The following is a 27,401-nucleotide window of genomic DNA, read 5'->3' on the forward strand; positions in this document are numbered from 1 at the left end:
GGGTTTTGGGTTGGTTTTGGGTTTTCTGAATCTTCTGAATCCATCTTCCAGGGTAATAAAGACTGATTTGTCTTGCTGGAAATCCATTGCAAATGGCATCTTTTCAGGAGAAAACTTCTTTATTCTTGTACAGACTTGAATCCGCAGTTTAAATACTGCACAAAAAATAAACACGTGCTACAGAACTGATCCAGATCATTCCCCCCATTGATCTAAAATTGACAGATCATTTAATAGTCTGCCTAAACGTTCCTGTGTGACAGTTTTTTACAAGCAGAAATTGAAGATGCCTGGCTTATGGTTTTTTTATATATATTAAGCAGTTAACAACATGTTATTTCAGACACTGGATTGGACTTGAACCAAGGCCTTAAACCAGAAACTTTTGATGCATTTCCAGACAACTTCAGCCTAACTTTTTTTTTTTTTTTTTAACTTTTCGACCTTACCAATGTAATCTATAGTAAGAATATTGGGCATGAAGCTGAATTATGAACCCGTTGGCACCATCTTCACTGAGTAAGTTCAAATGTGAATGACAAGACTATGAAAAATAAGAAGTTTTATCAGAGTTTGTTCTTGTCTAACTGACCCTTTCCAAGACTGACTCAGAATTATTTGCTTTAGAGTCTAAGAACCCCCCATTTTTTTTGTCTGGTTAATACTTACCTTGCAAAAGAAATATTTATATGTGCTGATTTTAATGAAGAAACTGGTGCATCAGCCATTCTGCTCCTCCACCCAAGTAAAGTATTAAGAAGCATCTCTAAAAACTTTGTATTGCTTTCTTCTGGAAAAAGCATACTGAGGTTTTTTTTGCTCTGATGAAAAAGTTTTATTTATAAATGTAGAAAACCCACATATTTTGGTGCATCTTTCTGATGAAGAAGTGAATTTGGCTGCTGTATGTTTAATGAAGCACTGAAGAATGAACATGCATTACCTACAATGTTCTGGCCAAGTAAGAAGTAAAACTTGCTGTCCCTTTGAAAAGTAGAAACATGAAGCTTTGCAATCTGCAAGCACAATTGACTCTGCATGGCTAACAATAACAAGTAAATCTGGCATAATCCCATGGATGTGATAGATACTGTATTGTAGACATACAATGGACATACATAGAAATGGTAATCAGATACAAAATGTACATTTAATTTAACAAGTAAAAAACTGTTTATTTACCCAGGAAGCAACTGGGAGTAGGTATATGTTTCAATATTAAATGTATTTCTCTGTGAAATACATTATGGAATACATTACAAAATCCATTACTATTTCCATTCTCTGAATTAGTAGTGCTATAATTTTTATAAAGAACTAGAAGTAATTCTGTAATTGTCAGACTTACACTTTGCAAAAATTTAGTGGAAGTGAACAGTGTAAGTGGTAAATAAAGACTCTTCCTGAGATGGGCTAGATATCATTGCCACAAGTAGAATTCATATTATTCTTCCCTTTATTTTAAAAACAAGTGAAAAGCAGGTATTTGTTTTATCTAAGTGACCTGAAACATTCCTCTGAATCTAATGCATTTTCATCTGAGTGTCCTTTCCCCACAGATTTAATTTTCCAGTTTATAACACTTAACAGTTTCACTTACAGATGTGCCATGTTCAGAATACCATGATATCAGGATAGCTTTATTTTTGCTCTTTTCTTTTACAGTTTCCATTATCCAAAAATAATGAAGCTTCTCATTTGATTTTTCCAGAGGAGGGAAGGATCCTGAAACACAAAGTCCTTTTTCAAATCAGCATAACAACGTAGATGTTGTTATGCTTAGGAGGCAGGATGGTGGCCTTGATAAATTCAGGATGAAACCTGCAATAGTCTTTAGAAAAATACAATTGTAACAGTGAGGGAGTCAAATATTCAGTGTGTTTCTTGGTGTTACATTTTGTGGTGTTACCTGCTAGACAAGTGCCTGACTGGCTTTGAAGCAGGTGAAAGTAAAGTTTGCATGTGAGAGATCAAGTTATAATTTAGTTTCTTAGTGATTGAAGGACATAAACTGTAAAACCAGTAACAGTCACAGAGGCCTTAATGAACCTCTGTGGGAGCTTGACCCACCACTGCTATGCCCCAGCATTCTGTGGCCTGTGGAGTAGTGCAGAGGAAGGCAGGCACACCGGGGATGTTGTATTTCTGTGGCAAATGCAGGGATTTGTGCTGAAGCAACTTTGAGGCTTTCAGACAGCTTCCTAGGGATCTGTTGTGGTTGTGGTCTCTTGTGTGTTAAGAGCCCTTGGAGTTGTTCACTCATACTCCATGAACAGCATATAAATGCCTTTGCTTGATAGTCTAGGGTTTTAGTTCAGTTATATGACAATAAATTTCTTAGACTTATTTCTCCCTAGATGGTATGTGGTATAATTTTCTTTATACTGCTTCTCTGTAGAGGGTGTGTGTCTGTCACAGCCCCATTCTGGGGAACCTGGCTCCTTTAATTCTGTCATTCACTCTCACATTAAGTTGCTTGAATCCTTGGCTGCTGCAGAAAATAGACCCTCTTACACAACCCTAGAAATTGCAATAATAAATTACTAAGAAGTCTTCATTTTTAAGGTTTTATCAATATATATCTCATGTATTAAGGTTGCACATCGTGGCCAGGCCATTGCTTTGCTGCCAGAATCAAACACTTTGAAGAGAGCTGTGGGTTCAGCAGCACGGATTTGAAGCTGTGGAATGTGATTCTGTTTCAGTCCAGCAGTGAAACTGATCTAGCTTGAGCATGCACGCTGGTGGCATGGGAGATTTGGGATTTGCATAACTTCATTTGAAAGAAAACAATGCAAATGGGCAGGGTGGTAGTATACTGCAGCATGTCACAGAAACAGGGGGAAAAGTCTCTGAAAATCCCTTAGAATCAGATTTCATAATGGTTACCGTGGTATTTTTATGCAGCAATTGCTGACACATCTACCTATGAGAGTGATTTCACTGACAGTATGAAATCACACATTTGTGCAGGTTGAGGGTTTCACGAGGTTTGTACTGGTACTCATTTTGAAGTATGAAGTCTGGTGGGGTTTTACTGTAGTATGTGCATTCTCAGAAAAGAGCGTATATTTATGCAGTGTGGTTTTTCTGTAGTTTCTCATTTAGTACTGCTATTTTCTCTTAGCGTGAAGTAATCTATATTTTTGCATCTGCTCAGATGCTGAGTTGGATGAAATTCTGGAACAGGAATCATTCATTGCATTTGCACTGATAATAAGGTAAAGGACATTTTGGGATACCCTGAGCGAAGGCGTGCTGTGGCAGCAGTACAGAATGGCTAGGCTGCACTTTCACTGCCAAAGGGGTGTCATTTAAGTAGGAAAGGAGCAACTCTCTGAAGGTTTATCCTAAAAGTAAACCTTCTTTGCCAAGTAGGGCTGTGCAGTGGGAGATATAGGTATAGCCTGCTGAGCCCTTACCTTGGCAGGGTCCTGATCTGCAAGTTCAGGGTCTTTGCATAGTTACCTGTCTGAGGTGTAATGCTTCCCTTGGGTAGCTCTGTGGCTTCTGCAGAGGTCTTCACAGCACAGTTGTAGCACTGAGCAGTTATTTGAAACTAAAGGATCACACAGCACTGCAGTGAGCACAACTCCATGGAGGTTTTGTATATGATAGGAACTACTCTGAGCGTCACCTCTCAGCCCTTTTCCAGTGCAGCACACAGCAGTGTGTGGTGACTGCATCGTGGAGCAGTCCCTGGAGCTGAAACCAGCCAGAGTCGACTTCATGTCCTGTATTAACACTGTGAGGGACACATGAGGCTCCACATTCCTCCTCTCCCCATTTCAAGGTTGGTGTCTCCATTCTTCGCATACATTGTACCCAAAGAATACTGGTATTTTGTACATTTAAAGGTCATTAATCAGGTTATGAACCTAAGAAGATTTATTGTTGTTCAATTCAGTGTTGCAGTCTCTGCTGATGTTGACAGCAGACCGGATCAGACAAGTCATACAAGGACAAGTTCAAAGCCACCCAAAAGTAAGTGATGCTTATATTCCTTCAGAGTTCTACATCTATTGCAGTTTATTGTGACACAACCTGCCTTCATAGCCCGCCTAGAATATAGCGTGGTGATAAACCAGCATGGCACGGGAAACAGCAGTTTGCCTGTTAGTACGGTCAGGTGAAACATGCTTTAGAGACCAACTTTCTCTCTTACCTTTTCCTCCTGCACAACATCCTGAGCACACCTACACTTTTCCATCACTGCACACCTGCACAAGCAAGAGGTCTCGGAGGTGCCTTCGAGCAAGGCAGTGGGGCAGGAGCCGGGGGCCCGGAACCCTTCCCGGCTGTTCCTTCTCCTTCACCGAGGGTACTACTACGTGCTGACTGCGTTGTTAAGTAACAGGATTTTTCCACAGAGCCCCGCCATCCCGTTATCTCCATCCGCGAACCGTGTCCCGGAGGTTCCGTGGCCACGGCGCGAGTGCCGGGCCCGTGCGGCTGCAGCGGAGTGCTTGGGGCGGCTAGTCCAGAGAGTACGGTAGGGCGCGCCCCGCCCCTGCTGCCGGGCGCCGGGCCGGGGCTCGGCGGCCACGTCCCCGCACCGGGCCGCGCCGCGTCCGTGCCGTTCCGTGCGGCGGGCGATGTGGTCGGCGGGCGGGCAGAGCGGCGGGCGGGCGGCCTGACCTCCCGCCATGCGGCTGTCGTGCAAGGTGGCGGCGGCGCTGCTGTGCCTCGGCAGCCTGCTGCTGCTCTATCTGCTGGCGGGCAGCGCCGCCGCGCCCCCCCGCCCGCCGCCCGCGCCCTCCGCGCCCGCCCGCCCCGCCGTGCCGCCCGCCCGCCGGCAGCCGCGGCTCAGCCGGAGCCCGCCGCGGAGGAGCCCCGCCGGGGTCAGGCTCGTCAGCGCCAGGTAACGGTACCGGCTCCGGGACGCGGGAGCTAGCCTGGACCACGCGGGACCGGCCGGCGCCCCCCGCGCAGCCACCCCTGTCCCTGCCATCGGCGGGGAGCCCTCCAGGCGCGGCCCGCTCCGGCCGCTGGAGCGCGGGCGCTGTCCGGTTTGCGCGGCCTCACGCGTGCCCGGGCCCTCCCGCCCCGCGGGTCCCCTCTGCTATAGCTGGTGTCTCTCGGCCTCCCGGTCCTTGGGGCACGCCCCTGTCCCTGGTCGGTTTCCCTTCGCCTCTGCGAGTGACCAGCGATTAGAAACTCGTTTGCAAACTGCTCCGGCTGCCGAGGCACAAACTTTTCCCTGCCAGTTTGCACTCGGAGCGTGGTTGCCAGAGATGCCACGAAAGTACGTGGAGGTCTTGCCTCCGCCTCTGGTCCCTGCATCGAGCGGGGCGATACCCCCGCTGTGTGCCTGTGCGACGGCGGCCTCTGGAATAGCCGCTTTTTCATGAGTTTTGGCCTTGTTTTGAAGGCTGACGTGGGGAATGCGGCACTCGCTGGCTGGAGCCCGTGAGGAGCCGCTGTCAGTCTCGGGAGCTACACTTAATACTAATGTGTCGCTAACGCCCCCGGGAGAAGGGAAGGTGGCTATTTATGTGCGGTACCGCTGGGTTCCAAACTGCCAGGCATCTGCGGATTTTAAGCTCTTGAGCTTTTTATTTTGAATACTTTTAATATGTAAATTAATTTAGCGGAACTTTAAAAGCGAGCTTGAAATCGTGGTGTGTTGTGTTTCCTCTTTCAGCACCTTACAGGCAGAGTATTTGTTAAAAAACTAATTACTTCAGCAAAAGATGTGGGCAGCGTGCTCTCGGTGGGTGGAGGACTGTTTTCCCCTTTGCATTCCAACTATATTATGGTCAGTGTGACCTCATATATCTAATTAACTTGGTATGTCTTTGTGTCTTTGATTCACAATTTCACAGATATGTTCTGAATGAAAGCCTGTTCCTGTTTTTTTGAGCTCTTATTCCTTAACTTATTAAAGCAGTTGGTTTCTTACCAGCATTGTTACCCTGCTGAATGCAAGAGATGTTTACCATGGCTGAGAATGGGTCATGGGCAGAATTCAAATGTGTGTATTAAAGCAGGATTATTTCTACTAGCAACTGTACCTCCTGAAGTCATTTTTCTTTAAGGCATATCTCTGTGATTATCATGGAAATCAAGAACATTGAAGGAAGGAGCTCAGAACTTATGAAACTGCTGGAGAGTATAAACAACTGTTCCATTTCAATGAGCTTTTCAGTGAGCATCTTCACATTCCGAAGTTTGACATTATCTAACTTTTCTATTATTCATTGACTTTGAAAGTACTTCTTACAAGGTGCGCATCACAACACAAAAAAATACTCAAACCCTGCCACTTCTTCATTTTTTTTGTTTGCTTATGGATTTTTTCAGTAGGTTTTGCTGGTTGTTTTCCCCTCACATCTGCTGGCAGCACATGATCCTGAACCACTGGCAGCATCAGGAGCTTGTGCAGATGAGAAGCACAATTCTGTGGGTCCAGTTCTGTCCCTTGCTGAAAGATTGCGCAGTGTGTTAGCTACTATGAAAATAAAATCCATTAAAATAGAATTTTTTTTTTTTTTTTGCTGGGGGAGTGTGTGAGATAATGTGGTCCAAGGCAAGGAGATGTTTGTGTTCTTGGAAAGGCAGAAATACCCACCACTGTGTGATGAATCACATCCAGACTCACATGGTGAAATCAGGTAGTGGGATCTGCTTGGATTAAAAAGCCTGATGCTGGGTACACCAAAGGCAGTGAGAGGGGCATCAATCTGGAGTGGAATAAACAGACAATGATTTAGGTAGTTACTGACTTGAGGGTTGAGTATTCTCCTGGATATTACAGGCTTTGCTCATGCATGTGCTTACAGTAAAGTACATCCAGTGTAACATACTGAATCAGGGTTGTTGTTGCCAATTCATTCCTATAGTATAAATAATTATTATTTGAGTTATTCCTTATGTGCAAAGGAAAGCATTTTCTATTTGCTGTGAGAGACATAATAGGATATGATTCCTTCAGAATAATAAAACATATGATTATGACTGCGTAAGACCTTGTGATCTGATCACATTTTAGGTTTTTCGACGTAGACTGCATGATGGACTCAAATAATCCTAGTGAAGTTTTGTCTACATAAATATAAAAAGTTGTTTTAATTCAGTTTTGTCAAGTTGATCTGTGTAGTTTCATCAGAAGGATGCAGCTTTGGGGCTGAACTCAGAAATAATCAAAGATGTTATTTAGGATGCATGTTTGCTGTATAAGAATCAGTCATGTTGCCAGCAAGGGGAATTGTGTTTTAACTGGGATTTTATAGTACTGCTTTCTTTAGTGTGCTTAGTGTTGTTATGTGTGATAATAACAGAAAATATTAAGTTTGTAAGAACTGCAGGTTCCTTTTACTGTAAGTAGTCGTATGTAATAAAAGCTGAACTCAGTCACACAGCATCAGCTGGCTGGTACCTGGCAAATGTTGGGAAATGCGTTCATATGTCCTGCTTTGGTTACTAGATAATTTTGGCAAAGCTAGATGAGCATTGCATTTAAGTCTCTGGTTAGCTCTGAAAACTGACTTTTGATGCTGGCTTTATTGATCCTTCTTCTTGAAAGTACTAAGTCCTCTGCCTTCAGTAAGGGGTTTTTTATATGAATAATTGTAACTATGTGCCAAACCAATGTGTGCGAAGTACCAAAAAGCAAAAGGGTTATTTTACATTTGAAGGGCAGATGTGACCACACTTTCTATTAAACCAGCATGGAAGTGAACCTTTGCCAGCACATTTAGTTCTCTTGAAATAACTCTTCCAAAGCAAAACAGTTCTTACATGGTAACCTGGCAAGATACTTTCTCTTTCTTTGCAGTCGGTGTGCACACATACAGGTTTGGCTCAACTTTGATAGCCTATAATGACATGCTGAAGGCCCAGATACCTCAGACTTGTCTAACAAAGAGCCCACTTGATAAAAGAAGATAGAAACATCCATTTTGATACTGAGTGGGTTTCTTCCCTCTTCCCTTTCTCTGAGCAGTAGAAGGACGTTGAAACTTTAACAGTTTTTTGATTGTCAGCAGCTACAGTCAGTTTTGTGCAACTGCATTAAATTGGGAAAACTATTTAAAAACATTTAGAGCCTTTCTAATTTATGTTTTAAAGTCAGTGAGAGAATGTGTTTCATATAATGGAGCCACTGTTGGGACATTGACTCACTGGGGCAGTGTTGACTGTCAGGGAAGGAGCCTATTTAGTGAATCACCAGTTTTGATACAATGCCTAAATCTAACCTTGTTTATGCCGCAAGTGTAAATGAGATCATAATATGAAGAAGTTTTCAAAAACTAACAACTCTACTGCATTTTGTAAGAATCTGCATGATCTTTCAGGAATGAATTTGGAGGCTTGACTAGATTAACAGGGTCTGTAGCGAGATGGGAATGCATTATTTTGAATGGATCTGGATTGATTTAGACAGGTTTTGGGTTCATTATGTTTGAGACACTTTGTCTGTGACTAATAAGAAAATTGCATGTAATCTAAACTTTTAAGGCCTAGAAATGCTCTGTTGTGCTGGAGCACTCAGGCCCCTGCTGTCTCAGTAACCATGCCTGTCAGAAAAAAATGTATACAGTAAATAAAATACTGTTGGGCAACTGGATGGGAGTTGGTCTGGCTTGTTGGAAAGAAGCCTTTGGTATAAGCATTTTATTGTGCTATGTCTTAGCAAGCCTGTCTTCAGCTGTTTCAGATGGATGTATTCTGCAAGTATTTGGTGTTGTTTTCTGTAGTGCTTAATCTTAGGCGACAGTGCTTAATTTTAAAGCCATATAATAGTATGAGAACAGCACATAAGGGAGAGCACGAAGCATTTTTCTCTGAACAGCGCAAAGAGTTAGGCATGTTACATAAGTTAGATTTCTAATACACCAGCAAGCTACATTTATGTACTGAAATTAGAAGAAGGGTATCAAGGCCTATAACAAAGACCTTGTATATTTAGTTTCTTTATTTGTTCTTGTTAAACACATTAAACTTTAAGGCCCAGGTCACTGTATTGTTTTAAATGCATTTGAACATCTAATTTAGATTGTAAAATCTAATCATAGACTCCATCCGTAGCCAGTACGTTGGACTATAAATGAATGAATGTGTTTGTGAATGTTAGGAAGAATTAGCTAATAAGAATACCTGTAGCACTCTGTGGATCTACATGCTCTTTTAATGTGCTTGGAAGTCTCTTGAGGTAGGTTACCATTAGTACTGTAACAGCTGCTCCCCTTTTACGGGTAGGACAACTAAAGCAGAAAGAATTAATGACTCGCCCAAAGCTTTGCAAGCACTGACTTACTGAAATAGAGCTGAAACCAATGCTCACTCACCCTTCAACCACTCACTGAGTACTTCTCTGTGTCAAAAGCCCATCAATGTCTTAGTTTGAAAAGCCCATCAATGTCTTAGTTTGATACCTACCAATATATTATTTCTTGCTTGCCAGCTGTTTTTTATGTATCACATTTTATCCTTTGTACAATTTACCACAGTATTAACATACTGCATCCTTTAAAACAGTATGCATCTTTTGTGTTCCATTAGTTGTGTTGTCCAGGAACACCTGAGTAGGGAGTGTATCGCAAAGCTTTCTGCTTCCCAGTATGTTTGCATCAGCCACTGCTAACTGCATGGTAAATAAACATTTGCAATTAGAGGAGACATCCTCTGATTTCAGGGTGTTTAAAAGATGTGTAAATACAGCACTTAGGGATATGATTTAGTGGGGGACATAGTAGTGTTAGGTTTATAGTTGGACTTGACGGTCTTTTCCAACCTAAACGATTCTGTGGTTCTACGACTCAGGATTCAGTAAGTACCTTATATGAAACCTCAGCTTAAAGCAGCTTTCATTAAGCAGTAAGTCTGAAGGAGAAGGCTCCTGGTGCCCAGCCCAACTTACCCCGTTAGAAATGAAGTAGCTGCTCTGTTGATATGAGCCAATTTCTAACCTGCAGTTTCTCTCCTTACAACATGTGGTGGAGGCTCTCATACCTTCATGAGGGGATTCAGCTAAGCCAGCACAGCCATTTATTCTATATGAGGCAGAATAGATGCTGTTGGTCAGACTGGAACTGTTTTGGTTTGATGACATTGGCTGTATCCTGCAAACCTTTAAGGAATATCCTTTGACCCAGATTATATTTCTCACCATCCATTGTTCCTCCTTGCACTGTATGTACGTGTGTGTACAGAGGAGGGATGGGGAGTTGTGATGTTCTTTGCTATAACTGGCTCTTTTGCCTTCCTGGCAGTTTGACTTTGCCTTTACACCTGCTTCTTTCCAGATTTCTGGATAATAATAGTAATTTTATGAAGGCTAAGCTAAAATTGCTGTTAAATGCATCTTGCTGTGGCACTTTTGTATCTCCCTTTCCAGCTCATCTTTGTTTTCACACCCCTCTTGTTTTCCTTATGTACTTCTTAACTAACTGTTGCCCTCAGTGTGCCAGCCTACTACTAGGGCAGTTGAACTACAACCTCATGCTCCTTGGGCATTTTTATTCCTATTTAGGCCATTGCAGGCTCCTGAACCCCTTCAGTCCAGGCCTTCAAGATTCATAGTACTTCATCTCTGAGGCTCTGGTCTCTGGGGCTGAGAGGGTGTCTTTGTTGACAGGCAGGATGTCTCTTATTCATCTGCAGCTCCCATGGGCTTACGGGGCATTCTGCTTTCATCAAGAGTTGCTTCTGCTGGGTCTGTTTGTTGGAAGTGCTTGTCTACATATACTGGCTTTTTCACTAAGAAATAGCTGCATAATGTGGAGTTCACTGTGGCTAAAATTGCAAAGAAAAGCTCAGTGCTTTGGTGTTGGGTTTTGAAATGTGGCAATAAAAGCTTAGAGTTTAGTCCCTCTCCCAATGAATTCCATTGCCACAAGCTATATCAAAGCAGTTCTCATCTTGCATATGGCTTGATTTAGAGACTCAATTAAGAGGAAACATTAAACAGATAGGGAGAAGGGGGGAAAAGGGGATCTGTGTGAGCAGCTAATTATTCACTTCAATAATTCAATGGTTTTTACACTAATAGGTTGGAAAGTAAATACCACTTCACAGAGATGTAGTATTCAATTATTTATACACTGATGAAATTGGGGTTTAATTAAGACTAAAGCCTAAGTCTTCAAACCCTTAATGAAACTTGTTGCTGTGTATGGTCAGTAAGTACCACTGTCTGGTATTCCTTAACACAGAGGTGGGTTACACTGCTGTTACACAGAGCAGCATTTTAATGTCTGGAAGAAGATAGTGACAGCTTTATAACTGTCATTTTTCTCTTTATTTAGAACTTTTGTTTCGGATATTAACTTTGCTGATTAATTGCATGTATGTAATTGTTTGTGCTGAGTAGAGGCAGGGATTGATGTTCTCTGTTCAGTGATATGTCAAGAACTGGTAGTGATCTATGATTAGCCTTTTGAACTCTCCCATAATGATTACGATGCCTGTGATTTAGTTGCTTTGTCAGCACACATCCATGTAATGGAGTATAAATGCTATCCGTGTTGGAATGTGAATACAATACAGTGGAAACATTCCTGGAGGATGTGATTTATACCTCTCCATACTGCTGGGGACACACACAAAACCAAAAGGACATATTTTCACAATGTCTTCAACTCCCCAAAAGAACGCTGATTTTGCTGGCCAGCAAATGGACTCGGTGCCTTCTCCACACAGATTCCCCTATAGTTTAGCTGAGATTTAAAGCCCATAGAATCATAGAATCATAGAATAGTTAGGGTTGGAAAGGACTTTAAGATCATCAAGTTCCAATATAGATGGATGCTCAGTGAAAACCCGGTAGTTTGGTCCTTGACTGCTTGTGGAGTGTAGTCTGATTCATCTGGGACATGTGAATCTGTTTGTTTTTAAAAATTCCTATTTTAGCAAAATCTCAGGGATTCCATGGGGAGAAATGGAGAGTGGTCCTTTGGAAGTATGCCAGTACCTTCAGGCCAGGATTAAGGCATGCTTTTTTAATAGCAAAATTAATTAACTCTTAGAATAATTTACATATGGATGGAGTGGATTTTTTGAAAGTATGGGTGTCTTCTTCCAGCCTAGCCATTAGGGGCCTGCTAATGAAGTTACTGGATGTGGCTCTGCAATCTGCATTTTGTTACAAAGTTGGCTGGGTAGTAATCAGTCCATTCTGGCTTCATAACCTCTAAGCTGGGGGAAAAGAAAACAACTATCATTGGCACAGAGCGAGCTGTTGTCTGGTTTGAGATGCTGTTGAATTAGTTTCATCTGTGTGTGTAGCACAGTGATTTACACAAATCCAGAAATGCAGGGATAACTAGAAAATCTCTGAAAATAGTGTATTTCTTTGTGTTGTACTTTCAAAAGGCTTGATTTGTGCTGTTGACAAAAACTGGCATCTGGTTCGCATGTTCTGTGGGTATGTAATCAGGAACAAACTTCCTGATCCCTTACAGAATGAAGGGGAGTAAAAAACCTCCCTGATACCTGTTAATGCAGGATTCTCTTTATGTCTCTCTCAGTATTTTTTCTATGTCTATTTATGAATTTACAGGAAGCCTGGAGAACAGAAACATTCAAAAGAGCCTTCATCTTTGCAATGCATGCATCTGGCAGTTGTAGCATGTGGGGACCGGCTGGAAGAGACGCTGATCATGCTGAAATCAGCACTTCTCTTCAGCAACAGGAGGCTCTGTTTTCACATTTTTGCTGAGGATTCCCTTAAGCCTGAATTTGAGAAGAAGGTGAGTTTCTTTGTCATTTGGTAAATAAATGAGTCACAAATGTCTGAGGAAAATCAGTCTGACATCAACAAGTAGCAACTAAACACTTTCTGTGCTGTGCACAGTTTATAAACTCCTTACAGATGCATATATTTTGTTTTTAGAAAGCTATATAAATGTAGTGTTTAATTCCTCCCCCCATGTCTTTCAGCTGAAGGAATGGCCTTCCTCATACACAAAGAAGTTTGAATACAACATTTACCCAATAACCTTCTCAGTAGGAAACGCTCAGGAATGGAAAAAGTTATTCAAACCATGTGCTGCCCAGCGCCTTTTTCTTCCGGTAAGGCACCTGAATTCTGAGTGGGTTGCTTCAGGAAAAGGTTAATTCCACCAAAAGGAAGCTTTGCTAATGTAATATTAAAACCATTTTCAGTCTAAAACATCTGCTTAGAGATATTTTAGTCCTATGCTTTAGCCACTTAAAAGCAAAACAAAACAGGAATCGAGCCTCACTTTTTCTCCTGCTAACAAAGGATGTGTGTTTCTTATTTGTCTCTAGTTCCATTACACTCTCAGACTTTTAAGACTGAGTGCAAGAGCTCTTTCAGGGCAGATGCTTTCAGGGTAGATGCTGCATACCTTCCATAAATAACATTATTTTCAGTGTGCAGTCATCATATCCTCTTTACCCACTATCTCCCTTTCCATATGTTAGTCCTTAGACTGATGCTTTTGGCAATCCCTTTTCCTTGAGTTTTATTTCTTTTTCCAAGACTGTCAGATTTGCCCTTAAGGTACTAATTCCAACGTGTTCCAAGTCAGTTTTCATGCAAAAGCATTGTGTATCCTGGGATCTTCAGGCTCACTTGAAAGCTGTATTTTTTGCTGTATATAATGTGTCATAAACTTGGAAAACATATAATGTTGCTGGAGAGAAGGGAGGTGTTGATAACAATTTTGCATACACAGAATATCAGAATGGAAAGAACTTTTGCATAAAGTGATTTCTGTGGAATTGAGAACATCTGTCAAAAATATCTTGTGCATTGCTGTTGATTGGGGTGACTCCAGTAAGTGACAGGCTATTCACATGATCCAGATTTCATTGCTGCCTTACCAGAAATGGGGGAGGATGACAAAGAAATCTTTACTTTCTCAGATGGAAACAATCAGGAGACAGCTGCGGGTCCAGAGACGTAGGCTATGAATGCATATGTGAGAAAATATGTGCTGTCAGCAGTTCTGTTTATCTGCCATTTAGGGGTAGACTATCAAGCACACAGAGGCCAGATGGGCTGAAAGTAACTCCAGCTTCAGCAGGAATGCTGTCTACCCTGAGTAAATATTTACATCACCTGGAAAATAATCCCCAAGAGTTAGCTTGTTCAGTACAGCTTGTTTGTAGGGATGTACTCAAATGGGACACCTTTCACTGCGCAAACACAATTCTCTGTTCTTACTGCGGGGATAATTTTTGGCATTTTAGTAAATTCTCGTCACAGAAATAATTTCACTTTTATTTGCCACCACCCTTCTGATGACAGGAAAGGGTTATATATCCACTCTGATTCCTGTAGCCTGGACAGTGCTTTTTTGGTTCCTTTTTTGCCACTCACATGTTGCCAAAGTTCACCAGTAATGTTCTGTAAAGGAGTATTAGAGCATTACATATTGTCTTATCAAAGCTAGGAGGCAGCCTGAACTGTAAATGTTTGTTTTTCTTGGGGCAGTTGCAAAATGTTGTGTGTGCTCAGGCTGAGATTTACGGCTTCAAATGGGGGGTGTCCGAGAGTAGTCACAGCTGACACTTAAGTTGATGTGAATATAGTAAAGAAAACAAGTTGTAGCAATAGCTGTGGTGGAAAGAGTCCAGTTGGACTTTGGTATTGAAGTTCAGCAGAGTGACAGAACCTTGGGATGTTCCTGGGTAATTTCAGCCACAATTATTATTTACTTTGGTGCTTGGTAAGGAGGTTCTGATATCCCATTTGAACTACCCAATGCTGTAGAAATGCAGTCTGCACACAGTGGGAGCAGAGGGTTGCTGGTGCTATTGGTTACAGAACTATTTTGCCTTAGATTTTAAATAAATACCAGCAGGATGTCAGCATCCTTTTTTTTTTTTTTCTTAGTCTTCCCTGCAATAAGCATTTTCCCCTGCAGTGGCATAAAACGTGCCTGGATTTAGGGAGGATCCCAGGAGAGCAGTAGTTATCAGCTGTTTAGCTCTCAGTTGTGCAAATTGTCTTTCTCCTGATAATGCTAAGCCTGAGTGGAATGTGAGTCTTTGATTCAGAAGTGGCTGTCCTGCCAAAGCAGTCTTTCCTGCAGCACCAGCAGGCATGTGAAAGTGGACAGGAGGGTGTGAGGAATGTGTTAAGAGAGAATTGCTTAAGAATCTGTCAATGGTTTTACTCACTGACAAAACTAGAGCTCTGGGGTGTGATCCTGCAGCTTGTAGTAATGAACTGCTTTGTCCTGGAGAACAGGTTGATGTTGATGAAACCATTCTCAGTTTGTTGAATCTACTGGACTTGCTAAAGTATTAAGGTCATACAGCATCCTGCATTTTATAGAGGTGTTCTGTGACATCTGATCATGTTTGCCACTTACATGCAGAGGAAGCAGACTGAGCCTCCACATAAGCTCAGAAGTCTAAATCACTTGCAGCAGTCTGCTGCAATAGAACAATCAATGAGATTTGCCAAGACAGAATAAGGGAGACGTGGATCTTAACATGAGCACAAAAGGAAACTTCAAAAATTAACCAGGAGGGTAATGCTCTCAGCAATCACTTGAAACTGTTTTATATACTGATATGGATGTTAAGACACCAGGTGGAAAACTGTCTTCTGGTCTCACAAATGTCACACACCACAGAGCTGCCTTGCAGTTGTCTGTATTGCTGGTTTGGAGCTACCAAAACAATCAGCTAAAATGAAATGCTTAAGGGACTTTTGGATGATTTTAGCTCTCATGGTAGCTAATATTTAGAACCCTTCTCATAACGCTTAATCTACTTAGGAGCTTTTAAGGTAGATTAGCAATATCCCTGTATAACAAATGTCCTTCTGAGTACACTAAAGGATCCAACCCAGTGGATCAGTGGCAGCACTGGGAATTAGTGGCAGCGCTAGGTAAGATACCAGGATCTTATCTAGACAAAAGTTTCTGCATCTGACTTAATTTCTTAATACAATTAAGTTTAGTAACTCAACTTTGTGGTACTGCTCCATTAGCATCAAGATTTGTGATTTGTCCTTAATTCTGGATGAAGCTCTGATTAACTGCCATGCTGGCCATTGCAAACCGTTAGGTAGCACAGCTTCACAGTACACCACTATGTGTGTTATTACTTGCCAACCTTGCTAACACAGGGAAAATCTATGGAGACAGAAGTTGTGAAATCAAATTACACATAACTGAGTATTTAAGTGAAGTGTTAGGCTAAATATAGGCAGTTCTGTGCAGAGTTTTTTGACAGATAACTAAGAATATTTTATGTAGCTGCAAGAAAATCACACCTCTCTTAAGCTGTCCATGCTGGTAGCGTGAGGAGGAAGACAGGTCCAGTCAGGCCATGTTTCTGACCAGTCGTTTCAAAAATTGCAGTCTGTCAGGTATGTTTGCATGCTTTGAGCTAGCAAGTGTGAACCTGGGCTACCAGAGTCTTGCATGGCTTGTGCTCCAGGTCAGATGCATGTCATTTTTAAGCTGCAGTTATGTTGCTCTGGCTGGCTGTCCTGGCAGGCTTGGAGCACTCCTAGCCCTAGCTGTGCAGCATCTGGAGTAGGCAGAACAAGCTGGAGCTAAGTCTCTTGCACCATAGGGTTACCTTGTGGTACTCAACTGCTTTTGACATTGAAAAGCAACAGGGTCAAAATTCATTGTCTTCCTTGTATGCTTCTGAGTAAGTAAATGCTAAGTATTATTCTGAGGGCTGAGTAAAGCCTAACTTTTTTTTTTTTTTTTTTTTTAAACTTCTTCAATTTGGGAAGAAAAGCTGTGGGTCACTGGGAATGCTGGAGTTACTGAAATGAAGCGTATGCCCAGTGTAACTCCATTGAAATCCTGGGAGCTACGGAACTCTTAGAGCCACAGTTTCTGCAGTTAAATTCCCCTAAGCAAGGTGAAGTTAAATGCTCAGCCAGAAGGAGAGGGATCAATTCAAACTGACGCCACAGGTTTTAAATAAGTCTTAACACTTCACATGTGAAAAAGTGTGAAGGGCTTAAAGGAAGTAGCACAGATATTTTCATTAGCCTGTTGGGTGTCACTGCAGGGCAGCACCTTGAACAGGAGAGGGAAGAGTCTTCTGAAAGAGCATGTGAATACCGAGTGGAGGAATACAAGGTGCAAAACTTCAGGTCAGATGCTGCTGGACACCTGCTGCTCTAAGAGCTGGAATACCTGCTTGGACCTGTCTGTGCATAGGAAAATTATTACAGTCCACTGACTTCCACAGTCTTAAATGAATGTGTAGAATTAAGGTTGCTGAAAGAACAGTTTTCTGCTGGAAGAAGCAGTGTCCAGGCTTCCCCCTTAACCCTCTGCTGGAAAATACCCAAACTTGTCTCCCTACCAGGGTACCCTTAGAAGAAACCTTTCGTGGTGTACAGTGTGCCATGGATCCCTCAGGCAAAGCCGGTATTCCTGATGTGTTACCTTCTGACTTGGACTAAATGTTGGGGTGATTTTTTTTCTTAACGTATTTTAATTTTCTATGACTTCATATAGTAGGTCCCTATGAACAGGACTTGCGGATGCTGCAGAATAGTCCACTATATCTAGGATACCCTTAAGTTGAAAAACCCACTCTTCTTTTCAACCATCTGACTTCTATTGATTTACTCGTAAAGGAGGTGTCTTTTTTTGCTTGTTTTTTTTTTTAGTACTGGACTCCAGGATACAGAGCGTTTGCAAATGTTTACCTCTGAGCTCCTGGTGTGTTATTGAACTGTGTCACTCATTTATTTATACCTGCACACACCAGCTTGGGTGTTTTTTGTGGAAAAATGGTGTATTGCTATAACCTTCCATCCAGCAGAGGATGGGCATTGTGTTGGATTGTTTTCTTGGAGTTTCTTGTCAGTATAACTTGTGTTTAATACGTAGAGACACTTGCCTTCTCCTTGTTCTGATATGTAGGAAGAAGATGTAGTTACTATGTCAGGAAGACAGGTCAGGGATTTGTTAAACTTGGCTAAATGTCAGTCTGAATCCCAAAGTGTGCAGTCAGGTGAAAAATCCCCTTGAAGTCCTTACTCAGGGATTTAGCATCTAGTGGGTGCCTATTGAGCATGATTAAAGGTAATTTTTTCCCCCACACTTGTTCAAAGTCTTTGTTGCTCACTCTGTTGCACAGGTAATTGTCAGTCACAATGCACTTCAATTTATGTAAAATTCAATTGATTTAGTAGCATTTACTGTTACCTGCTTGAATAGAGTTTGTCATTAGTACCATTGCTTCATGAAGGAGTGACTGTCCTGGTCACTAAGTGATGAAAATCAATAGCCTTTTGGATTTGCTTTTTAAAGACAGAAAGAGAGAGAAATGGGGCTTTTGGCTGAGACCAATATGAGAAATTTTCAGTCCTTTGGGAATTTTTGAGTTTTAGCAAATAATGAAGAGCAACAACAATGCAGCTGGAACTGATGGTCAACTTTAGCTAATGATATTTATTACTTAACAGCCATCCTTACAAATAGCTGGTGCAAACATAGAGGGAGTTTTCTTGGACTGTTGAAGCACTGTATCAGTTGGCGTACTCCAGTTAACAAATGAGCATGTAAGGATATGGATAGCCACAAGGGGGAACATTGTAAGCAAGACTAGGTGAAATATCCTGCCTCTAAATGACAGTTTACACCCTTCTGACTTGACTAACTCCACTGCGGTTATTTCTGATAGTCTGATAACAGAAATCAGAATCTGACCTGTTGAGTTTTAACGTGACATTTCAGTTTACCAAGCAAATTTTGGTCTTCAGGAGGATGCATGTACATTTTGGTGATCAGTGGGGTTTCTTAATTAATGGGGAACATTCATATATATTAATACTGCATGTAAGTCTCCCAGGAGCACAGGTTTGTAATAGGAAAAACAGTCGCTAGAAAGGCATAAGGAAACATGATACCAAATAGAGATGGAAAGTATTCTGTTCCACCAGCTTACCCTTTCTGTCAGTGGAGCAAGCTGTATGTTTCACCACTTACGGATCTTGAAAAGAACTAAGAAAGCTATGTAAATAAATACCCCATGCATTTTATTTCTGAACTGAGACTAAATGGTCCTTGCAGGTACTTTCAAGAGCCCAGTGGATTACTGTTTCATATGAAGGTTAGAATCCAACATCTGTGGTCTGTTTGCTGTGCAGTTCAAAAAACCCCACTAAACAAACAGCAAGCCAATAACCTGATAACTGCTATCCCTGTGTGTAATTACCTTTAGCTGATAAATCAATATCCTCTCTCAAATTATCCTTTTAAAATAAAAGTACCTTCTGCCAATAATCTTCCTGTTTGTTGTCTGTTTTCTTTTTCATCTGTTCCTCTCCTTGCTGTGCAAACCCAAAAGGTCATTTTGAAGGATGTAGATTCTCTCCTTTATGTGGACACTGATGTCCTCTTCCTGAGGCCCATCGATGACATCTGGCACATCCTGACAGAGTTCAACTCCACACAGCTAGCTGCTATGGCCCCAGAGCATGAGATACCAAAGATTGGCTGGTACAGTCGCTTTGCACGTCACCCTTATTATGGGACAACTGGAGTCAATTCTGGAGTGATGCTAATGAATTTAACACGGATACGCAACACTCAGTTCAAGGTGAGAAGAAATACAGCTGTTTCAGGAACAAATGAGCTCTGTATATTTCACAGCTTGTAAAGCTTAGTATAAAATTACATAAAGTTTGCAATATAAGGAATCTGAAAAATAGAGAATATATATATGTAATTGGGAACTAAAATAAATCATAGGGAAAATGATTATTAAAACAAGTGAAGCTTCCTTAAGAGACCGGAGCACAGAGAACTGCAGATGCAGTCTGTTAGCAGTAGTGAGACTGGCTTCTTCAACATTCCGTTTTCCCTAGAAAGACCCGTGAAAGAATAAGCTCCATGTTCTCTAGTGCAGTCACTGTGGTGGTGTTGAAATTGGAAAGCCTGATGTAAATACCCAGAGAAAATGGTAATGTTTTGCATCTGCTGTAAACAGAATTTTGAATCTTGCTGCAGATCAAGTGACTCCATGAATTGATATAAATGAGAAGGGAGCATTTTCACTGACATCTGACGTGTCCCCTCTTTTGTGAAAGGCCTGACTTGTAGAATCCGTGTCTTTCATTGAGCACGTATTCTCTAGACCTTCTTTTAAACTTTATTTGCCCCAAGTGGTTTTGTTCCTCAGCCAAAGCCGGGGGTTTCCTGTATTGTTATAGGAACAGTTTGAGCCCTTGGTCTTGATACCATTATATCCAGGGAATATAATTTTTAGTCTGCATTTTCGTCACTCAGTTTTCACCTTGTACCTGCATTTTTGCATTTTTCTACTTTTTCGCCCTCCTGTTGCTCAGAATAGGAAGACTCTGAATAGCAGGAGCTGACATCAGAGCTAGACCCAGGAGACCTTGCTTTCCTGTTTAGATAAACAGGAGCACCATCAGCTCTGCTGTTTCAAACCTATCCAGGTCTAATATTTCCTGGCAGTTCTTCGTTTTTTACCTGGGGATCTGAAGGGGTTCAGCAGACTTATAATTGTGCCATAGTCTGATTTATACATCACATCATGTCCCTCTACTAACTTGTTGCTTCTGGTTTCTGCCCTGCAGAACAGCATGATACCAAGTGGTTTGACTTGGGAGGAAATGTTATATCCATTATACCAAAAGTACAAAAACTACATTACATGGGGAGACCAGGATTTACTAAATATAATTTTTTACTTTAACCCAGGTAAGTAACGACTCTTGGAGTCATCATTAGATTTGTTAAGAACATTGCTTGAGCTTGATATTTTTTTCTTAAATGCTGGTATTTATATGTATAATGTACTTGGGCATGAAGTTAATGACTGAGTGCACTAGGATTTACAGCCTGTGAAACTACTTCTGAATGTGGTGCTGGTAGTGGGGCTCAGACTTGGTTCCATTGAATATGTAAATCTGTTTTCTGGAGATTCTGAGAAAATAGGGAAGTGTAACAACATTAATGATCAGATGCAGCAATGAAGTTCAAGTTTCATGTGTGCTTAAAAAGCACCACTGGACCAGAGATTAGCTGGAGAAATATTTTTGTTTCAGATGTTTATCTGAATGTGAAATTTCCAAACATTCTCCAAAGCTGTGCTTTATTTTTCTGCAATACAGCTGAATTCTGATATTTATGCAATGAGTTACAAAGTAAATACAAATTGACACAGCCACTGGAATATGTCTTCTAAAACTGGTGCCCTCCCTACTCTTGCTCCTTCACTAACAGTTACTTCTTGAGAAAGATGCTTCCAGCCTCTCAGCTGAGTGACCCTGCCTCAGCAGGCACCAGGGTCATGTCATCTATATTCTGCTCCTTACATTTATGCATTTTCTACTCTTCTGTATTCTGCTTGCTCTGAGACTAAGAGCAGCTCTCTCCAGTCCTTGTTCTCAGAGAACAGATGGCATAACTCACCTATCCTAGTGTGGACCAGCATGACCAACACATACGTACTTGTCAGCTCAGCAAAAATGTGATCTTTGATTCCTGCCTGTCAGTCTTGCACAATGCCTCTGAAAACAGCACATAGCATTTCAGTTTGTCCCTTTTCCCTTGAATTGGGGTTGTATTCCCATGAGTGCATTCCCAGGGAACTGGCAAGTTTGGGCATCTGTGTTTTAAAAGGGTATGACTTTCCACAAGTGCTGAGACAGTTTCTGGGAATTCAGCCCCCTGTAAGTTGCACCGGTTACACAGAAGTGACTTCAAGCACTTCCAAACTCAGGAACATCTGAGAAATGCAAGGATTTCAAAACTACAACATAGTACATGCTTCCCAGAGAAGCTGAGGACCTTGTTTCATGCTTCTGAATGGATGCTGAGTATCCATTCTTACTTGCTTTTTCTTGTTTCCCATGTGACTCAGGTGATCTTAGGAACAGAATAAGTTTGAATTTATATTTATTTATTCTGTTCCCTTTTTCTCTAAGGAGTCACAGGCTGGGTAACTGGACATACTCAAATCCAGGCAAATAAAAGGAGAAAGCAAAAGCCAAGTGATAAGCTAACATCTGTTTGCTGCAGACAGATGTCAAGCGTCAGATGTACACCACGTATTACCCTCAATCCTAGGGAAAAAATAAAGTGGAAGAAATCTTCATTATGAAATCCTAAATGAATTTCCCAAGTGAAATAAGTGTTATGGGAATAGGGCCTACTGGAGGAAGAAGAAGCTGAGGCTGGGTTGGTTGTGAGGTTAAACTGAAGAAGCTGCTAACTTCAGTGTGGAGGAAAAAGCAAAGATTACAGAAGTATTTGAATTTTCTATCAGATCCACATGTTGGGACTTTCCTGCACCACAGTCTCTGGCCTTCCCTTGTAACTGGTAAGTAATTTTTTATGAATGACATAACATCAGACTGCACAAGGAAGCAGAAGAGCTGGATACAGTTAAACCAGAAAACAAGACTTGCCCCAGGTTTTAAGCTGCTGGGTTGTCGAGACCAGACTGGGAAGGGATCAGTCAAGATCCTGCAGGTGGCTTTTTGCAGATGCAGTGCATTGGCTTAAAAATGCCCAGCACTGTGTAACCTGGGGCCTGGAGAGATGAGCCCTTCTTCCCATCTCTGAAGGCTGCTGTGATGATTGATGGGCCTGAAGGCTCTCAGAACAGCTGGAGCCTGAGTCCAGCTGGAGCAGTAAAAATGCACAAACGCGTCACAGTGAGAAGGTCCCGAACACTCTGATGAGGTGTGAAAGCTCATGAGCACCTGGTGACATCCTTTCCCACAGTGACCTGCTGGTGACTGTACTGGGAATCATCTGCTCAGGTTTACCAAAAGGATCCCTGTTACCTGTAGCAGGGTTTGGATCAGACATTACTGCTCTTCCTGACCTTTCAGCAACACCAGGGAGCAGTTCTGGATGTGTGATAGGTCAGACGGAATAGACACCATTTACAATCTACCCTTTCTGGACAAGTCTGCTATATAGAGGGATATTTCTTCTCCTCAAGGGAAGAAATGTTTCAGAAACTTTATCTCCTACATCTTCAAGAACCACACAGGACCAGCTGCAGACTTCCTGGGATGCTAGGAAAGGCCAAGTGAAGAATTCAGCCTTCAGTGTATCCGGCATGACCTCCCAGCATCATGCAATGATTCATTGTGCTCCATTTCTGCAGCAGAAAGGTCACAGGGATTGGTGTAATTTATTATAAGCAGATTGCAAATCTTGTGGGTGCACAGAGAGTTTAAAAAAGGAAAAAGAATCAGTAGGAGAGGAAGTTGCAAGCCCTTTTGAGAAATTCAGCTCATCTTTAAATAGCCTAGACCTGTGAAACTAATGGATGGCCATTTTTAGGACTGCAGATAAAATACCTTTTACACTCTGCTGTATCTCAGTATAACAGATTGACATAGCCTCAGTGAAAGCTTCAGCAGTCAACCCCAGATATACTCTGCAAGTTTTCCCATGCTGTTTCCAGGACTGAGGATTTTGCATAGCCCTGCTGGCTGTGTGTGCCTCCCTAGTCATTTCTGTAGCTCCAGAAACTTCTTAGGGGCAGACGGTGCCGGATGGTGCCACCTGGTGCACACTCTCTGGGTTTGAGTCTGTCATTTCTAGCTTTGGAAAATACTGCCTTGGTTTATGTTTGCACTCAGTCTTTGTGTTGGCCTCTCTTTCTGTTAGCTCAGGTCTAACAGTGCTGAGGTTTGTATAGTCATCCCCTGAGGCAAGGAAGCTTCTCTGTGTAGCTGCTGTTTGGGATATTTGCAGAAGAACTAACTGAATTTTTCCTGATATCAGTGGCAGCTTTTCCACAGAACCATGGTTTAATTGGTTGTAACTCTTGTTTGATGTGTCTTTTTCTTTCCTTCGCCCCATCTTCCTTCACCAACATGGGCAGAGTGTCTCTATGTGTTTCCCTGTCAGTGGAATTACCGGCCTGATCATTGTATGTATGGAAGCAACTGCAAAGGTGCAGAAGAAGAAGGTGTCTCTATTCTACATGGAAATAGGGGTGTCTACCATGATGACAAACAACCTACGTTCAAGGCACTCTATGAAGTGATACGTGATGTAAGTCTTCTGTCTCGTCAGAGGCAGTCCTTTTATTTCAGTGTAATTATGGATTTAACGGGGTCACTCAGACTGCTCTTCCAGCAGATCAGGCTGAGCAAAGCTGTGCTGTATGTGTGCCCATCAGACACAAGACAACAGGGTTGCTTTGGCCTCCCCTGCTTCACTGCATGCATGTATTGGAGGTAGTTTAGATGATCTTCATATTATAGTAAAATTCTAATAAAAAAAGGCTGATAAATTGCTTTTCTGTAATAATGGAAGTAGGAAAAGGAATTGTTTAGATGGAGTTATTCCTGCTAGTTCTGCAGCTCTGGTCCATAAATACCCAAAGCAAGCTTGTCCTCCCTGGGCACCTAGAGCCGTGAGGCACACAGAAGACAAAAGCTTGCCTATAGACACAGGTCCATATTCCCACTCTGGATGTTGTATGAGTACACCTCTACTCTCTAAAAGCTGTGTCATTACAGTATCCCTGTGTTAGCAAATCTCCTTTCAATGCAGACTTCAGAAGTACAGCTTCTGGGCAGTCGGCTGTTTCAGGTAATACACCTTTTCTGAAAGCAGGTGCTCTCAAGCAGAGCAGTGTTTGAAGCTGACAGGCTTTGCTGACACTGTGGGAATGTGGGGGACACGTCACTGCCTACCTGCAGCAGATTCTGTTTTAAAGAAACTTCTAAAATGCCATTTTGTAACTGGTGAAAACTAATAATTCTTCTTTTCTTGTCTTTAGTTTCCATTTGAAGACAATCTCTTCCAGTCTCTGTACTACCCTCTGCAGTCCAAGTTTCTGGATACAGTGCACACGTTATGTGGGAGAATTCCACAAGTATTTTTGAAGCAAATTGAGAAAACTATGAAGAAGGTGTATGAGAATCGTGTCATTGTCTACTTGGGTGCCAACCACAGATACTAAATATAGCTATATATTCTTAAGCAGAGTTTTTCAGTCTTGCACCCCATCTCATGAAGCATAAAAATGAAGAGTATGAACTCCCTTTCTGAAACTCAGAATTAAAATAGTTCCCTTATCCAATTTCCTAATAAGCCCTGAAATTACAAAACCAGAGGAAATGCTAGGACCTAAACTGTCTTTTGTTCTCTTCCCATGTTTACTCTTGGTTGTAACAGGGAGAAGTGAAGATTCTCACTTTCATTTGATGAGTTTAGTTTGCTTGTCTAAGAACAGCTGTATTCACTGTAGCCTGTACAGATCTTAGGCTTGACAAACTATGGTTTGAACTATGTAACATCAGGAATATAACTCTGAAATGACAGGGCAAATATTCTTGACTCATGAGAGCACTGAATTACAGAGCAGATCACTTGTGTGATAGGATCAGTTAAAATTTACTGTAGTAAAGGGAAAGAATTTGCTTAAAATTGCACTTCTGTCTCGAGGTATATTACCTGCTGTTCTTCACATGTAGGACCTAAGATTTCTCTTACTTAAAAAGATTAGAGGAATAGAAGTGCCTCTTTGTACCTTACAGCACTTTTTGTCTAGTGATTCTCATTTTTTCCCTTCTGCTCTTCAGTAGTTTTGTGAGGGCATCTCATGAAGGAATTACAAGGAAATGAACTGCTGCATCAATAGGAAGACTCTGTACAAGAAATGTGAGGGGGATGCAGTGGAAGCTGTGGCACCTGCACAACTAGTGGAGAACAGCAACACAATCCTTTCTTGTGGTGTATGGTCACGGTCTTCCCCTCCAGTGTCTTACAGTTTTAAGAATGTATCTATAACTTGGTAATACTAATTGCATTAGACACAGTCCACGAATATTGTGAATGAAGAGAACAAAACCAGGTACTGTTGGTCTGGTTTCCTCTTTAATTAATCCTCTCTAATTGCTGTTTACTGCACAGTAACAGTAGTATGCAACTGACAACCAGGGATACTGCGACTGCTGCCTCTGAATCGCCTTTTCTGCTTCACCAGAAACTTGGGGTATAGACATAATTTCTGCCTGGTACTTTTGTTCATGAAGGTTGAGAGTTTTATGCTAGGATCATAATGAAGATCCACAAAGTGAAAGAGGACACAGGATGGCTTTAATACTTATTTAAAATACTTCATGTAGTTTAGGTTTCGCAAGTATGATGATCACCTGATGAGATTCACAGACAACAGCTTATTAAAACTAGCAGTAGCTGAAAGGTGCTTGGCACAAGCCACTGGGAAAGTGAGGATGCTCTTAAAGAGTGGTGATACAAGAGCAGACTCCCAGAGGGTGTTTGCTAAGTGTAAGCCCTGAGGGGTGTGTGTAGGTAAGGGCTTGAGGAAGATGGCATAGAAAATGTTCTTACTTATCAGGTCTGTTCAGCAGGTAAAATTAGCCATTGCTTGGAACTACTCACTTTAATAGGCAAAGTAGGAGAGGGGTGAGAAGGGTGAGATACATGGAGCTTTCTTGTACTGAAAGGCAAACTGGTAGAGATTGTATATCCTGTACATGTATCTTTATTAGCGATAACCATCCTGGGGGGTGTGAATGAGTTAAAAGGATATGTGTCCTAACTTAAAATGTAGGATTTCTGAAAAATTGCAGTTTTGGGGGTTTCTGCCCTGTCCAGTCAGGACTGATGCACAAATTCATAAGAAAAGACACTCCAAGAGAAAGCCCTTTTGGTTTGCACATTCCTCTCTCCCTGTGTGGCAGCTCCTGAGTGGAGGGAAAGGCAGGCCCTGCTGGCATCTCAGCTGCAGTGAACAGCCTGTACACAGGATGAAGTGCCAGCAAACACCAGAGTGTGAAAATGCCTGTGACACATCCGTAAGTGCTGGGTGAATGACACAAGGTGGCTAACAGCATCACAAGTGTCATCTGAGTAGAGGAGGTGTTAAGATAGAGGCTTGGAATAAGGGACTAATACTAATAATAATTATTATTAATGGAATAATAATATCTTGGTCCTAGCAGTCTCACTGCTGCTCTCTGCTAGTCCTCACAGGCAGGACAAACAGAAAATGTTTGCAGGCTGTGTGCTGCAAATTCTAATCAGTGATTTGTGTGGTTATGACTCTCATCCCTTCTCTTGCAGTTTGCCACTAATGTGTAAATTGACATGCAAAGGAAACTGGCAGCTCTGCATCTATTTTGATTGAAAGCAGAGCACCCAGGAAGACATTTAAAGGGTAGATGTTACTGCTTCTCCAACTTAGTATTGTCTGGTTTAACTGAAGTTTTAGTCGCCACTTAAAAAGAACAGAACACTTCTAGTTGCAGAGAGGAGTGTGAATATGTGACCCAAACGAACACTGACGACTTCAGAATCGGAAGGCAATGAAAGGAAAATTCAGCATGCTGTTTAAAAAAGTTTATCATCTAAGCCTAATGTAGGACAGGTAAACCTTTCAGGATAGCAATACTGAGAACTTGTAAAAAATACTTGCTTATATTAGCTTGCTTTTTGATCTTTGTTTTCAAGTATCAGGGTAAAGCTGAC

General features: G+C 41.7%; 2 protein-coding genes across 3 annotated transcripts in view; both read left to right on the forward strand.

Annotated features, from left to right (window-relative positions):
- The window catches only part of PPP4R2 (protein phosphatase 4 regulatory subunit 2), a 66,974-nt gene continuing 39,573 nt past the window's right edge, over positions 1-27,401 (forward strand). The window contains exon 1 of the mRNA XM_061362109.1: positions 1-4. The gene's annotated coding sequence lies outside the window, so the exon portion shown is untranslated. The remainder of the gene's footprint in view (positions 5-27,401) is intronic.
- On the forward strand, positions 3,967-26,816 carry GXYLT2 (glucoside xylosyltransferase 2). 2 transcript variants are annotated; one of them, XM_061362107.1, is made up of 7 exons: positions 3,967-3,984; positions 12,503-12,692; positions 12,883-13,014; positions 19,252-19,503; positions 20,507-20,630; positions 23,779-23,951; positions 24,685-26,816. In XM_061362107.1, exons 2-7 carry the CDS (start codon positions 12,552-12,554, stop codon positions 24,865-24,867), a joined length of 1,005 nt encoding a protein of 334 aa, XP_061218091.1. In that variant the 5' UTR covers positions 3,967-3,984; positions 12,503-12,551; the 3' UTR covers positions 24,868-26,816. The 2 variants fall into 2 exon arrangements, with proteins under 2 accessions (XP_061218091.1, XP_061218090.1); XM_061362106.1 differs by lacking the exon at positions 3,967-3,984 and adding an exon at positions 4,609-4,861.

The sequence above is a fragment of the Neopsephotus bourkii genome, unplaced genomic scaffold (genome assembly GCF_033783945.1).
Source record: "Neopsephotus bourkii isolate Nb327-2 ecotype Australia unplaced genomic scaffold, CSIRO-AGI_Nbou_v1 NB_1080, whole genome shotgun sequence".
Classification (NCBI taxonomy): Eukaryota; Metazoa; Chordata; class Aves; order Psittaciformes; family Psittacidae; genus Neopsephotus; species Neopsephotus bourkii.